Consider the following 15182-nt stretch of genomic DNA (forward strand, 5'->3'; position numbering starts at 1 on the left):
CATGTCATCTCAAGCTGCTGGTGGTGCCTTTCTTGAACACTACATCCTGATCTGCCCACACCCCCCTGGCAGATGCTGTCCACGCCCAGCAGCCTTCTGTGCACCTCAGAGCATCTGTGTCCCCATGCACAGAACGGTGATGATTCCCAAGACCCTCGGGTGACTGCTCTGGGCTCAGGTTCCCAGTGATGACCTAGGACCCCAGCCTTACCCCCTCCTTCCCACCCACTGATGCCCTGCAGAGCTCTCCTGTCCAAGAGGGTGAAGCCCACACCTGCCTGGCCAGGAACAGCCCCAAGAGGACTCCGCTTCTATGCAGAGTGTCTTGGAGGCTGGCAGATGCTCAAGAGGTGGGGCCAGGCTTGGTTTGGGGCTGGGCTGTGGCTCCTTCCCCCACATCCTCAGCGGCCTCTGCCGTGGGCAGCAGGGGTGGTTGTGCTGCCTGGCCAGTGGGGTGGGGATTCAGGGAGCCACACGGCAAAGCACAGCAGTGACCTCTTTATTTTAGGCTGGGTGGGGGCAGCATGTGACAGTTAAGAGGGCTGACCCTTGGGCTGCACGGACCTGGAGAAGATGCCCAGGGTCCCGGAATGTTCATGGCCCACAGCCAAGATGAGCAAGGGCAGGGAATGTCCTGGGCTCAGAGCCCTGGACCCTGCAGGGATGTCCCTGCCCATCAGCAATCAGCACAGCCTCCCACCAGCTGCACCCCAGGCCCCAGCTGGCCCTTGTTCCTGATCCAGACAAGAAACTAGTTCATGGGGCTACAACTCCCCTTCTAGGGGTCAGAGGGGACAGAAACTGGACTGCCGTCTCCACCGCTGGCTGGCTCAGAGACCCCTCTTCCCTGACGCTCCCCAGGAGCTGCCCCAGTGAGGCGCTAGGCAGGACCCAGCCAGATGCTCATCGCTGAGCCCGCACCCACCGGAGCCCGCAGCTTCCCTTCTTAGGGCCTCTCTGAGGCCTGCAGAGGTGAGCAGGGCCTGGTTCCTCCTGGAGCTGATTCAGCCCCTTTCTGTTGGGGCAGAGGTGCCAACCCCAAGCTCCAGGGTTAGATGTGAGGTGGGGAAGGGGCAAGAGCTGGAGAGCACACCACAGTGGACAAGCCCCCGCCATGTGCAGAGCAGCGTGAGGCTCCAGGATGGTCCTCAGTGGATCCCGTGGCTCCAGGTGCAGGAGAGATGGCCCTGGGAGGCGAGGCCGGGCCCTGCAGGGGCCCTGGGATCTGGCTCTACTACTTGGCCAGGCCTCCCTGGGGCAGCAGCTCCACGTAGCTCAGGGCACTCTGCAGTGATGTCAGGCAATAGCCCTCCTCTCCGATTAGGTACCTGCACGGATGACAGGGGCAGCTGGTGTCATCTGGAGGAAGAGGACACCCCCGGCCCTCCAGAAGGCAGTGTCTGCCCTCCCGGTTCAGGACCTGGGTGCTGAGGGTGCGCAGGTGAGGCTGTCAGGGCGGCTGGGCTAGAGGGGGCCTTTACCACCCACTCTGTGCTTGTCCTTGGAGGGCAGAGCCAGGGATGCCCCTCGATCCCCTGACTGTCCCCTCCCCAGGCAGATGTTGCTCAGGGCAGCCCCCAGCTCCTGCTGTTGGGGAGAGGCTGAGCTAAGCGAAGGGCCACGGGACATGCAGCAGCAGGCACTCTGCACAGGTAGACCCACACGGGCTGTCAAAGGCATGGCTGTGACGGAGCCACATGCTGCCCTCCCCAGATGCCACTGACAACCACCGTTTAGGTTGAGGGACGAGGTCCCTGCTCTTCCTACAGAGACCCCCGCCCTGCCCCCGCCGGGCTCTACCCCTCGTGGATGAACTCCTCCAGGGCCGCACACTCCGACACCAGCTGAGGGAGGCCGCTCCTTAGCACCACGAAGGACAGGATGGGCAGCAGGTCGTCGGCACCACTGTGGGGAGGGCACAGCGGCCGTGGGTTGGGGCCAGGGGCCTCTCTTTTTTTTTTTTTTTTTTTTTTTTTTTGAGACGGAGTCTTGCTCTGTCACCCAGGCTGGAGTGCAGTGGCCGGATCTCAGCTCACTGCAAGCTCCGCCTCCCGAGTTTACCCCATTCTCCTGCCTCAGCCTCCCGAGTAGCTGGGACTATAGGCGCCCGCCACCTCGCCCGGCTAGTTTTTTGTAGTTTTTAGTAGAGACGGGGTTTCACCGTGTTAGCCAGGATGGTCTCGATCTCCTGACCTCGTGATCCGCCCGTCTCGGCCTCCCAAAGTGCTGGGATGACGGGCTTGAGCCACCGCGCCCGGCCGAGGAGCCTCTCACTCCACAAACCCAGCAGCTGTGGAGCCATCCTGGCCGTGCTGGCCGCAATCTCTGTGCCCTCCTGTCCTGAGGCACAGGAAGCCACCTGGGTATGGTGAGGCTGTCCCTAAACGGCACTGTGGAGCCAGGGCTGGGCCACACGGCCCCTCCTCCTTCTACAGTGCAGCTGGCACAAGGCTAAGGGGCAGGAAGACAGTCCCTCCCGTAACTATTGCCTCTCTATGGCCCTTCCTCCCTGGCCACACCTCACTCTCCTGGGACTCACATGGCAGCTGCAGCAATGGGCTGGGGCCCGGCCTGGGGTGCGGCCTCCGGTGTGGGGCAGTAGTCTTCCGCACAGACACAGATGACCCGCAGGGTCCGCACTGCGCCACAGACAGGGTTTCAGGGGCAGCCTGAGCCACCCCTTATACCCCGCCCACCCACCCGCCCACCTCCTGGTGTGCAGGGCTGGGAAGAGCTGTGGTGACCCTGGGGACACTGCTCAGACTCCACTTTTGTCCTGGTCTCCTCCCTCCCCACCGGCAGGTGACAAGAGAAGCTCAGTGGTGAAGACACAGGCTCCAGGTCACCTACTGGGATGGGAGCCTGCCCCTCCCCCTGCTGACCTATGCACTCCAGCTTCTTCTGGGGGCAGCTCTCCAGGACCAGCAGTCCAAGCTCCTGGGCCGCAGCACAGTAGGGGTAGCCAGTGGCCCCCTTGGCCTCAGGGTTCTGGGGGAGGAGCTTGGGGGGGATGCCAATGGCGGTGGGGGGTGCATTCCTGTAGAGCTCCATGCTCCTGCTCAGGGCAGCCTCTCGGGTTCGGTGCACACTCCTGGGGCAGAGAGAGACCAGGCTAAGCTGCCCCAGGGACCTTGTCCCGGGGACAGAAGCAGGGCTGTGGCTGGAGCTCGGTCCTGGAGAAAACTGGCTATGTATCCCAAGCAAAAAGCCCCAGGGTTGGCAAGACTCCAGGCACGGGAGGGTGCCCACAGTCCTACCTGCAAACTGGAAGCCCCTGAGGATGGCCTCAGGGAAAACCACAGGCTAGGGGAGATTTCGGGGAGCAGACAGTGCCACGGAGCAGGGCAGGCCTCCTAGGAGACAGCAGGCCACACGAGTGGTTGCACGGCTGGGTCCATACCTGTATAGGGCCAGCAGCAGAGGCCACAGCGGGGAGAAAAAGGGCTCCTCAATGCACGCCAGGCAGCGGTCCTTGGAGGCAGCTGTGTTTAGGCCTTCAAAGGCCAGAAGGGTCAGCGAGAGCAGCCTGTCTGCTGGGAACAGAGCCGGGGACATCCACATAGGTTCCTCCCCTGCTGGGTCAAGTGGCTCTAAGCCATGGGGCCTTCCTCCACCCAAGCAAGCTCTCTGAGAGGCAGACCAACTGGCAGTGTCCAGGAGCAGCGGGGAGAGGGCCCTGTCTGGTCCTCTTTCCACCACCTTCAAGCCTCCTGCACCCACCCCTGACCCTCCTGGGCCCAGGGCAGGGAGTCTGGGACTGGTAACTGTCACCTACAGCTGCTGCCCTGTTGGGCCAGCAGCCTGAGAAAACACCGGAGAATGATCCCTTTCTCAAAAGGGCCTTTACCCAAAACCGCAGGAACCAGGGGAGACTTTAGAATCAACCCCTGTGTGTGGGGACCCTGGCCAAGTTCCTCAGTGTGTGGGCAGCAGAACGAGAACGCCGCGGCCGCTGGGGCTGTTGGGCCGCCCTCACTGGTTCTTAGAAAACTCTAGGCCGGGCGCAGTGGCTCACACCTGTAATCCCAGCACTTTGGGAGGCGGAGGCGGGCAGATCACCTGAGGTCAGGACTTTGAGAACAGCTTGACCAACATGGTGAAACCCCGTCTCTACCAGTCTATTTCCAAAATGAGAAGGGCTGAGGCAGGCTGGGTGGACATGAGTCTGATCAGAGGCTCTGATCGACAGACCCTTCCCCAAACAGAAGCTTGAAATGGACCAGCAACCAGGGGTGAAGAACTGCGGCGGCTCTCCCAGTGAGGGCCTGGCCTCACCGATGGCGTTATGGATCTCCTCCACCGCGCTCTTCAGCTGCTGCAGCTGGGGCTCTGGCTGCACCCCACGGCCCTGGCCCTGCCGCTCAGACGTCCCCAGGAACTGCTCCAGGTCCTCGAATGAGCTGTCCTTGTCCGGCAATCCGGACGCGGTGTCCCCCAGGGGCGAGGGAGGCCCCGCGGGGCCGGGCTGGAGTGGGGGCGTGGGGGGGCAATCCTGGGGCCGCGGGGCTGCGCTGGGCTCGGGCGGGGACAGCATGCAATGGAGGCTCTGCGAGGGCCGCAGCCGTCGGCTTCCGGGGTTGGGGGTCGGGGGGCAGCAGCCCGGGGCTGGCGCGGCTGCTCTGCTCACGGCGGGGTACAGGGCGCTGTACACGGCGCACTGCAGCCGCCTCAGGAGCTGCGCGATCGGGTGGTCAGGGAGGCTGCGGGAGAGAAGGGCGTGAGAACGCGGCCAGCCCCGGCCTCCCCGTGGCATCCACAGGTGCTGCGCTACGCCCGGTTTCAGAGACGTGACAAGCGTCACCTCCTGACAGTGAATGTTGGAAAGTCTGCCCCCGCCCTCGCTGGGGAGGTTAGAGAAGCCGAGGAAACGCCCTCCGCAAAGGGAGCTGCGGTGTCCACGTGGCGGGGCACAGGGTCCCTGTGTCAGTCCAGCCCCTCTCTGGCACCTGGCACCAGGGAGAGGCGCCCAAGGCCGGTGCGCAGGGGCTCTGTGGGGCCTGAAGGCCCAGCTACCTGAGCAGGTGTGAGACCAGGCTGGTCACGAGTGACAGGTCGCCCGGGCTCCTCTTGAGCTTGGCCTTCCAGTGCTTCGGCCAGTCCTGTGGGACAAGTGGCCTTGAAGGAAAGCACGGCGGGTCCGCCACGACCGGACGCGCCTCACCTCCCACCAATGCCGACCCCTAGAGACTGTGGGAGCCCGTCCTGGGTGCAGGAAACCCAGGACCAGCAGGCCCCGCGACCCGCCCCCGCCCCCACCCACACCTGAGGGAGACCTTAGGTGAACCTGGCCCTGCTCCCTTGCTGGGACCCTCCCTCCTCGCTGGGACCCTCCCACGCGACCCCTGGTCTCGCCCCCTCGCTAAGCCCCGCCCCCTCGCTCGGCCCTCCTACACTGTTCTGGCCCCGCCCCTCACTGCCCCCACACGGCCTCTGGCCCCGCCCTCACTGGGCCCTCCCACTCGGCTCTGGCCCCGCCCCCTCGCCGGGATCCTCCTCCAAAGCCTGGGCCCGAGGGGGACGCACGTGGTCCTGCTCGTACTCCAGGATGGCGGCGTAAAGGGCCCGCTGCTCCCGTTCCTCCGGGGTCAAGGCGACCTGGCTGCAAAACCTCCTGGGGAGAAAGGCACGTGGTGGGTCCCAGAGCCAGGCCCTCCCCGCAGCAGCCCCAGGGCGGGCAGGAATCCCACCTGTTGGCGGCCTCCTGGAGCCGCAGCCGGCGCTCCTCCATCTTTCTCTGGAGCTGGGTGCAGAGTCAAGGGGCCGAGCGTCGGATCTGAGCGGGCCCTCGGTTCCCAACCCCGTCCCACACCCCGAGAGGCCGAGACGTCACAGGGACCCTCCTCAATGAGGGGCTGTCCCCAGGTGAGGCTTCTGGGGCAGAAGGCAGCCTGCGCTCAAGCCAGGAGGGCCGAGCCAGAGAGCCTGGGGGATGGGGGTGAGGACCTTCCCCTGAGGCCATGCCTCTGCAAAGCGGGAAGCCCCTCAGCCCTGTACCCCGGCCCTGGAACCTCCGCTCCCCTCGCTGTCCCCTTCTCTGCCCTTGGCTCAAAGCCACACCGAGTTCCCCTCGGGTGGTCAGAAAGGGTGCTGTCTCCTCCCGGGCTTTGGCGATCACTAGGTTCTCCATCATCTGCCGCTGTAGAGAGAGGGTCTGCGCAGGGAAGGAGGGAGTAAGACCGACTCCCCCTACACCCCGCGCCCACGCAACCCCAGGCCCTCTGTAACCCCCACTCACCAGGGATGTCTTCTGCATGGCCTGGCTGGGGTCTAGCCGGGCCATTCGGGCCTCATACGCAGCCTTCAACTTCTGATTCTGCAGGGAGGCCTCCTCCAGTGGCGTCAGCTCTCTGGAAATGTGACGGAGCTGCTGTCTAGACCTCTAGACCCCAGGAAGCCCAGTGGTGTCTGGCCACCAGAGAACCTCTCTCATCCTCCCGGATTGCTCTGAGGCCAGGAGGTGAGGAGGAAGAGGAGGGGAGCCATCTGGCATGGGCTGCAACATCTGCCCCTTCTTGCTTCCTCTTCCAAAACACAGGTTTTGGCCAGGTGCAGTGGCTCCTGCCTGTAATCCCAGCACTTTAGGAGGCTGAGGCCAGGCGGATCACCTGAGGTCAGGAGTTTGAGACCAGCCTGGCCAACATGGTGAAAGCCCGTCTCCACTAAAAATACAAAAATTAGCTGGGCTTGGTGGTGCACACTTGTAATCCCATCTACTCGGGAGGCTGAGGCAGAACTGCTTGATCCCTGGAGGCGAGGTTGCAGTGGACCGAGATCTGGCCACTGCACTTGAGCTGGGGTGATAGAGCGAGACTCTGTCTCAAACAACCAAAACCAAAACAAAAAACAATAAAAAACAAAACAAAACAGGTTTTGGTATTGCCAGGACTTTTGGCTTTTCAAGAGAAGCTGGACCACTGGACTTCTATGGAGATCAGTTATACGGGTTTGGCAACAGCATGAATCTTGTTAAAGCAAGCTTGTGCAACAACCCGAGGGCTGGATGACTTTGAATGTGGCCCAACACAAATTCCTAAACTTTCTTTTTATTTTTTTTTTTTTTGAGACGGAGTCTCGCTCTGTCACCCAGGCTGGAGTGCAGTGGCCGGATCTCAGCTCACTGCAAGCTCCGCCTCCCGGGTTTACGCCATTCTCTCGCCTCAGCCTCCCGAGTAGCTGGGACTACAGGCGCCCGCCATCTCGCCCGGCTAATTTTTTGTATTTTTTTTAGTAGAGACGGGGTTTCACAGTGTTAGCCAGGATGGTCTCGATCTCCTGACCTTGTGATCCGCCTGTCTCGGCCTCCCAAAGTGCTGGGATTACAGGCTTGAGCCACCGCGCCCGGCCCTAAACTTTCTTAAAACATCACTGGGGGCCGGGCACAGTGGCTTACAGCTGTAATCCCAGCACTTTAGGAGGCTGAGGCCAGGCGGATCACTGAGGTCAGGAGTTTGAGACCAGCCTGGCCAACATGGTGAAAGCCCGTCTCCACTAAAAATACAAAAATTAGCTGGGCTTGGTGGTGCACACTTGTAATCCCATCTACTCGGGAGGCTGAGGCAGAACTGCTTGATCCCTGGAGGCGAGGTTGCAGTGGACCGAGATCTGGCCACTGCACTTGAGCTGGGGTGATAGAGCGAGACTCTGTCTCAAACAACCAAAACCAAAACAAAAAACAATAAAAAACAAAACAAAAAAACAAAAAAAACTGAGTTTCTTTGCAATTTTTTTTTTTGAGAGAGTCTCATTCTGTTGCCCAGGTTGGAGTGCAGCGGCACAATCTCGGCTCACTGAAACCTCCACCTCCTGGGTTCAAGTGATTCTCCTGCCTCAGCCTCCCAAGTAGCTGGGATTACAGGCGTGTGCCACCATGCCCGGCTAATTTTTGTAGTTTTTAGTAAAGATGGGGTTTCATCATGTTGGCCAGGCTGATCTCGAACTCCTGATCTCAGGTAATCCGCCTGCCTTGGCCTTCCAAAGTGCTGGGATTACAGGCATGAGCCACTGAGCCCGACTTTGCAATTTTTTTTTTCAGTTCATTGACTATCGAGTGTTAATGTATTTTACGTGTGGCCTAAGACAGTTCTTCCAGCGTGGCCCGGGGAGGGTAGCAGATTGGACACCCCTGCTTTAAAGGCACTATATGGGTCAAACAGTTACAACAGTTTGTGACCCATGAAAGGAAGAAGTGTTCGGTTCCTAACAGCCACTCCACCTTGAAAGCTTCGGTCCCTCTTACCTTCCCACTGTCAGGGACAGTAGAGGGTGGTGGTGGGGACAAGGAGGAGGAAAGACGGAGCCTGACTCCTGGCCACCCTGCCCTGAAGCCACACTTGCAGAAACGAGGTGACTGGGAAGCCAGGCGCCGCCAGAGCAGGGACAGAGTGGGCCCTTCTTGTCTCTCCCACTTGGGATTCATTGAGCTTTTTGCATTTGTGTCTGTATTTTTCATCATGATGTTCTAGACAACTGTCTGCCATTCTTTTTTTTTTTTTTGAGACGGAGTCTCGCTGTGTTGCCCAGGCTGGAGTGCAGTGGCTCAATCTCGGTTCACTGCAAGCTCCGCCTCCCAGGTTCACGCCATTCTCCCACCTCAGCCTCCGAGTAGCTGGGACTACAGGCGCCTGCCACCACGGCCGGCTAGTTTTTTGTATTTTTAGTAGAGATGGGGTTTCACCATGTTAGCCAGGATGGTCTTGATCTCCTGACCTCGTGATCCGCCCGCCTCGGCCTCCAAAAGTGCTGGGATTACAGGCTTGAGCCACCGCGCCTGGCCTTAACTGTCTGCCATTCTAACTTCTTTTTTTTTTTTTTTTTTTTTTTTTGAGACGGAGTCTCGCTCTATCGCCTGGGCTGGAGTGCTGTGGCCGGATCTCAGCTCACTGCAAGCTCCGCCTACCGGGTTTACGCCATTCTCCTGCCTCAGCCTCCCGAGTAGCTGGGACTACAGGCGCCTGCCACCTCGCCCGGCTAGTTTTTTGTATTTTTTAGTAGAGACGGGGTTTCACCGTGTTAGCCAGGATGGTCTCGATCTCCTGACCTCGTGATCCGCCCGTCTCGGCCTCCCAAAGTGCTGGGATTACAGGCTTGAGCCACCGCGCCCGGCCCATTCTAACTTCTAATAATGCGTCTCTCCCATTTTCTTTCTGGAACTCCAGTGAACATGTTAGGCTTTCCATCTCTCCCTTTTTTTTTTTTTTGTGACATAGTCTCACTCTGTCACCCAGGCTGGAGTGCACTGGCATGATCTCGGTTCATGGCAACCTCCGCCTCCTGGGTTCAAACGATTCTCCTGCCTCAGCCTCCCTAGTAGCTGGGACTACAGGCGCCGCCACCATGCTCAGCTAATTTTTGTATTTTTAGTAGAGACGGGGTTTCACCGTATTGGCCAGGCTGGTCTCGAACTCCTGACCTTGTGATCCGCCAGCCTTGGCCTCCCAAAGTGCTAGGATTACAGGCGTGAGCCACCGCGCCCACCTCCATCTCTTGTTTTCTGTCTTTAATTTTTGTTTCTGTAATTCATTCTGGATATCTTTTAACCTTTTTTCCAATACATGAATTTGCTCTTCAGCTATGTCTGCTATGCTATTATAAACTTGTCTGCTCACTTTTGTACGTATCCATGTACTTATACATATATATGTAATTTATTCTTGTTCCCAATTAATTTTTTTTTTTTTTTATTAGAGTCTCGTAGGCCGGGCGCGGTGGCTCAAGCCTGTAATCCCAGCACTTTGGGAGGCCGAGACGGGCGGATCACGAGGTCAGGAGATCGAGACCATCCTGGCTAACACGGTGAAACCCCGTCTCTACTAAAAATACAAAAACTAGCCGGGCGAGGTGGCGGGCGCCTGTAGTCCCAGCTACTCGGGAGGCTGAGGCAGGAGAGGAGCTGAGATCCGGCCACTGCACTCCAGTCCGGGCGACAGAGTGAGACTCTGCCTCAAAAAAAAAAAAAAAAGCACTTAATTAGCAGAGAATTTGGATGTTCATTAGTTAAGAATGACTAGTAGAATAAATGGTAATAGTGAAATTAAGTGCTGGAATATTCTGAGAGTCTCGTTTTGTTGCCCAGGCTAGAGTGCACTGGCACCATTACGGCTGCACCCTCAACCTGTCAGGCTCAAGTGAGCCTCCCACCCTCCCGCCTCAGCCTCCCTACTAGCTGGGACTACAGGGGCACACCACTATGCCTAATTTTTTTTTGTTTTTGAGATGGCGTTTTGCTCTTGCTGCCCAGGCTGGAGTGTAGTGGCGTGATCTTGGCTCACTGCAACCTCCACCTTCCCGACTCAAGCGATTCCCCTGACTCAGTCTCCCAAGTAGCTGGGATTACAGGTGCGCGCCACCACAGCCAGCTAATTTTTGTATTTTTAGTAAAGACAGGGTTTCCCCATGTTGGCCAAGCTGGTCAGGAACTCCTGACCTCAGGTGATCTGCTCGCCTCGGCCTCCCACAGTGCTGGGATTACAGGCATGAGCCACCGTGCCCAGCCTGCATTTGGCTGTATCAGGCAAGAGAATTCCCATTCCGGGACCCATTTTTTAAAAATTCACTGTGATCACCTCATCTTCCTCAGCCTCAAAAACCCAATCCCAGGCTCGGCCCAACTCCCGTCTTGCCCATCTTACTTCTTAGAGCTTTGTGACTCTGCCCCCTGAAGCTTCTGGAAGATCTCGGGTGGCAGAAAAGGAGAGAGCTTCCCTCCTTCGTCGGAGTAGACACGGCGGTGTCTGCCGGCAGGCTGGGGGATGGGAGCAGCTGCAGGCATGGTTGGCTTCAGGCGTGTTTTCCCTGCAAGCCATTGGTAGCCAGAGGTCAAGCGGTGGGCCCACATCCCACAGAGGAGATGCAGGCTTGGGGGATGCCCCAGGAGAGCCGCCTACTGCACGAGACCCACCAAGCTTGGTGGCCGTTGACTGGGCCCTCTCCAGACACTGCTGCGCTAGCTTCAGCATCTTGGAGGTGTCCGGGGGCACAGTTTCCCTAGCTTCTGGGGGAGGGACAAGAAGGCTGGTCACAGTTGGCTCTGTCACCGTTACCTATTGCTGAGATAAAATGAGGCAATGGAAAAGCCAGGCAAGCCCACTGCCCCCCAACCCCTCACTGACCCCGGGCAAGCCCACTGCCCCCCAACCCCTCACTGACCCCGGGCAAGCCCACTGCCCCCCAACCCCTCACTGACCCCGGGCAAGCCCACTGCCCCCCCATCCCCCACTGCCCCCCATGGACCCTGGGCAAGCCCACTGCCCCTTCCACTCCCCACTGACCCTGGGCAAGCCGACTATCCCTCATGGACTCCAGGCAAGCCCGCTGCCCCACCATGGACCCCGGGCAAGCCCTCCCACCCACTCATCTCTAATCATCTGTCCTTCTTTTGCCTCCTGAGCCTGCTAAGTCTGTGTGTCCCGCATCAAGGCCTGTCAGAGCCTAGACCCTAAATGGGAAGTGGCTGTTTTACAGAGACAAGGACATGCTGAGGGGAACTGCCTCACCCGTCTCCCACAGGCTGTGTCCCCAAAGTCCTGCCTTCCTGTAGGCTTGGCATGGAGCACCTCTGCATGTGACCACGGGCCTGCTCACACAGCCCTCCTGCACACCGTGGGAGCTGCCTCTCTGTGACTCGCCCCAGACCCACTGCCCCAGCGCCTGACCCACCTCCCTGCTGCCTTTCACAGAAAACTTCTCACAGACTCCCATTTTCTTATCTGGCCCCGATTTTGGAAACTGTCCTTACCCATCCCCACCTTGCCAGATACGGTGGGCCACAGGCGTTCCTGTGTCTTCTGGGACTTTGCTCTCCCCAGGGACCCTCTGCCACTCCTCCACCCAACTCCTCAGTCTTGGAGCACCAGAGCTCAGCTGAGCTCACTGGCTCCCTAGGGAGCTGGGGCAACTGTTAGCTCCCCGGACCTCGGTGCTCCTATGTCCAGTGGCTGCTGGTCCCCTCAAACTTAATGTGTTCATCATGGAACTTTCTGTTCCTCCCCTTGCCAGTCTGCTCCTGTCACCATGTGCCTCCTGCAGGTCTGCTCTGTTCCACCTTCAGGACACATCTCCAGACCATTTACTGCTCCCATCCTGGGTGGTCCGGCCACTGCCATCCTCAGTCCTCACCTGAGGCTCCGCTTCCAGGCTGGTCTCTCCCTCAAAGCCTCTTCAAGTTTCCCTTCACACCAGAACAGCCCCAGTTCCACCCAAGGCATGCACACAGCCCCACCCCGCCCACTCCTATTTCAGGGCCTTTGCACACCCCACTGCTGGAATGCTGCCCCACCTCTGTGCCACTCACTGGAGCCGGTGTCTTGCCACACCCCCATCTCCATCCTCTTACCCACAACACTCGTCCCTTCCTGCCACTATATCACACTGAGTGTGGGCCGGTCCACCTGCTACAAATGGTCAGGCTGGAAGGATACAGGAGAGCCCCCTGAAGCCTGGCACTCATCAATGGCTAGGCTGCCCACAATTTTTTTTTTTTTTTTTTTGAGATGGAGTTTGGCTCCGTCACCCAGGCTGGAGTACAGTGGTGTGATCCTGGCTCACTGCAAGCTCTGCCTCCCAGGTTCACGCCATTCTCCCGCCTCAGCCTCCTGGGTAGCTGGGACAACAGGCGCCTGCCACCACACACGGGTTTTTTGTATTTTTAGTAGAGACAGGGTTTGACTGTGTTAGCCAGGATGGTCTCGATCTCTTGACCTTGTGATCCACCTGCCTTGGCCTCCCAAAGTAGTAGGATTACAGGCGTGAGCCACCGTGCCCAGCCTAGGCTGCCCACAATTTGTCCAGCGTGGAGGGAGCAGCAGGGCTCAGCCATGACTTTTTTTTTTTTTTTTTGAGAAGGAGTTTCGCTCTTGTTGCCCAGGCTGGAGTACAATGGGGTGATCTCGGCTCACTGCAGCCTACGCCTCCTGGGTTCAAGTGATTCTTCTGCCTCAGGCTCCCGAGTAGCTGTGATTACAGGTGCCCACGACCACGGCCAGCTACTTTTTGTATTTTTAGTAGAGACGGGGCTTCGCCATGTTGGCCAGGCTGCTCTCGAACTCCTGACCTCAGGTGATCCGCCCGCCTCTGCTTCCCACAGTGGTGGGGTTACAGGCCTGAGCCACTGCGCCCGGCCGGCTGAGCCGTACCTTTAGTGGTTTCCACTTCTTCCAGTAACGCCTGGGAGATATAGTGGATGGTCCTCAGGTATTCTGTGTATGCCTCCTGTGTCCAGGAAAGAGAACAGTGGGGTCAGGCCTGTGCAGGGAAGTGACTCCATCATTCCTTCCGGGTACCCTTGTGGGATAAGCAAGGAACACCCACCACCTGCTTATCTCTGAGATACACCAGAGACATTGAGCCTGCAGTGGTTGGCTGCAGGCAGAACACGGTTTTCTGCCTGGGGCACAGGCAGCATCACTGCTCTGCAGACTTGGAAAAGACATCAGGACCTGAGAGAGAGCCAGGGACGAGCTGGACCTCACTTTCTCCTCTCACTGCCTTTCTCTCCAGCCCAGGAACTGATGTTCTCATTCAGTGGGCCTGGGGAAGTGACCTCAGCAGTTTGCTGTCATTTTTCACTCTATGCGGTGTTTCCTTCTTGTGCAACTCAAGGGTGATTCACTCAGTGGCTTAAAAAAATACTTCCTGAGAGGACAAAGGGAGTGATACTGGAAGTTTTCAAATCACTTCCCGGCTTAAGTTCTGAGAAATCCCTTTCCCAGAACCCCCGAGTTGTGTATTCCCAGTGCACACAGGAGCCTAGAACATGTGACTGTTACGTTTCAAGGCTGTGTGACCCCTCTGACAAGGTGCAGGTCATCGGAACCACAGTATGGTTTGTTTTGTTGAGACAGTCTCACTCTGTCGCCCAGGCTGGAGGATAGTGGCAGGATCTCAAGTCACTGCAACCTCCGCCTCCCGGATTCAAGTGATTCTCCTACCTCAGCCTCCCAAGTAGCTGGGATTACAGGTGTGCACCACCACGCCTGGCTAATTTTTGTATTTTTAGTAGAGACAGGGTTTCACCGCGTTGGCCAGGCTGGTCTCCAACGCCTGACCTCAGGTGATCCGCCGCCTAGGCCTCCTAAAGTGTTAGGGTTACAGGCGTGAGCCACCGCGCCCAGCAATATGGTGTGTTTTTTGTTTTATCCCCAGCTGTTAAGTTACCTATTTTTAAGTCTACGCCTCAGAGAAAAAGACAAAATACAATCCACGCAGGATTTCTGACTTGTGGGGGCACCTGCTGCCCTAAAAACCAACTCGGGGAAAGCGGCAGATTCAGGAACGAGGCTTCTCCTAGGCACAGGGCTTCCCTCCTTGGGCAGCCGGGTGTGGCTCTACCTGGTCGCCAACCTTAGATTCGGCCCCATCTCAGAAACGGGCCACACCCCTCCGGCCTGCTTTTCCTTCCTAAGGCGACTGCAAACAGTCTCACAAATGAGCGGGCATGTGGCCTTCTCTGGATTCCGTCTCCTGTGGCAACCGGATTAAATCTACCATCTATGCCCAGAAAAGTGCACAAACGCATGGACCTGCTCATCACACGGGTTTTGGAAGGTGGCCTGGCGGACTCTCCCGCTGCATCTCCTCTACAGCTGGAGCCCAGGCTCTCATGCACCGGCTCAGCGAGCGGACTGGAAAGCCGAGGCCGGCAGGATCTGAGCTGTCCAAGGTCACTGCACGCCCGGCTGCGCCCCGCCCCCGTCCTCGCCCGGGAACCGCGGGGGGTCCCCGTTGGCGCCTGCCCTCGCGTCCCCAGCCCGAGCCGGCCCGGTCCTCGCCCTCCCGGGGCGGGGATCCCTCCAGGGGCCACCCTCGGCGGCCAAGCCCCCCTCCCGCCCCGCCTCACCCGGGGCCGGTTGCCGGTGTCCAGCTCGATGGCCCCGTTGGCCAGCTTCATGGCGCTCTGCAGCGGCTTCACCGTGCCGTCCCCGGCCGCAGCGGCCATGGCGCCGGGCGGGGGAGGCGGCGGCGGTAGCCGAGGGGCGGGACGGGCGGCCGGGAGCCCGGAACGCAGCCGGCGCGGGTGCGGGAGCCGCCCGAGCAGCGGACCGCCGGAAGGGACGCGGCCGCACTTCCGGCGACGGGCCCCCTCCGCGCGTACTTCGGGCCCCACGGGTGTTAGTGGTGGGGGTGGCAAAGCTAGGGCGGGTTGTCGCGACGGGGCCGGGCCCCTTCGCCGTCTCGAGATGGGGCTG

At 59.2% G+C, this 15182-nt stretch overlaps 1 protein-coding gene across 11 annotated transcripts; it reads right to left on the bottom strand.

Annotated features, from left to right (window-relative positions):
• Positions 1 to 482: 482 nt before the first annotated feature.
• VPS9D1 (VPS9 domain containing 1) lies at positions 483 to 15008 on the bottom strand. 11 transcript variants are annotated; one of them, XM_033219429.1, is made up of 16 exons: positions 14834 to 14959; positions 13437 to 13629; positions 13131 to 13211; positions 10898 to 10990; positions 10629 to 10791; positions 6236 to 6347; positions 6089 to 6151; positions 5688 to 5740; positions 5524 to 5611; positions 5014 to 5099; positions 4276 to 4700; positions 3401 to 3572; positions 2883 to 3091; positions 2540 to 2639; positions 1801 to 1905; positions 483 to 1328 (listed from the first exon to the last, which is right to left on the bottom strand). In XM_033219429.1, exons 2-16 carry the CDS (start codon positions 13513 to 13515, stop codon positions 1235 to 1237), a joined length of 1923 nt encoding a protein of 640 aa, XP_033075320.1. In that variant the 5' UTR covers positions 13516 to 13629; positions 14834 to 14959; the 3' UTR covers positions 483 to 1234. The 11 variants fall into 11 exon arrangements, with proteins under 11 accessions (XP_033075320.1, XP_033075322.1, XP_033075321.1 ...); XM_033219431.1 differs by lacking the exon at positions 13437 to 13629 and having other exon boundaries at positions 3401 to 3530; positions 13131 to 13206; positions 14834 to 15008; XM_033219430.1 differs by lacking the exon at positions 13437 to 13629 and having other exon boundaries at positions 3401 to 3533; positions 13131 to 13206; positions 14834 to 15008.
• Positions 15009 to 15182: the final 174 nt, after the last annotated feature.

This window comes from Trachypithecus francoisi, unplaced genomic scaffold (assembly GCF_009764315.1).
Source record: "Trachypithecus francoisi isolate TF-2019V2 unplaced genomic scaffold, Tfra_2.0 Lachesis_group10, whole genome shotgun sequence".
Taxonomy (NCBI): Eukaryota; Metazoa; Chordata; class Mammalia; order Primates; family Cercopithecidae; genus Trachypithecus; species Trachypithecus francoisi.

Excerpts from the sequence above, each read along its gene's own strand:
- VPS9D1 (XM_033219428.1), bottom strand. The coding sequence starts at position 14,932 with ATGGCCGCTGCGGCCGGGGACGGCACGGTGAAGCCGCTGCAGAGCGCC. Across the intron at positions 13,207-14,833 it reads ACACCGGCAACCGGCCCCGG|GAGGCATACACAGAATACCT; the intron begins GTGAGGCGGGGC and ends TCCTGGACACAG. Across the intron at positions 5,100-5,523 it reads TGGAGTACGAGCAGGACCAC|GACTGGCCGAAGCACTGGAA; the intron begins GTGCGTCCCCCT and ends CTTGTCCCACAG.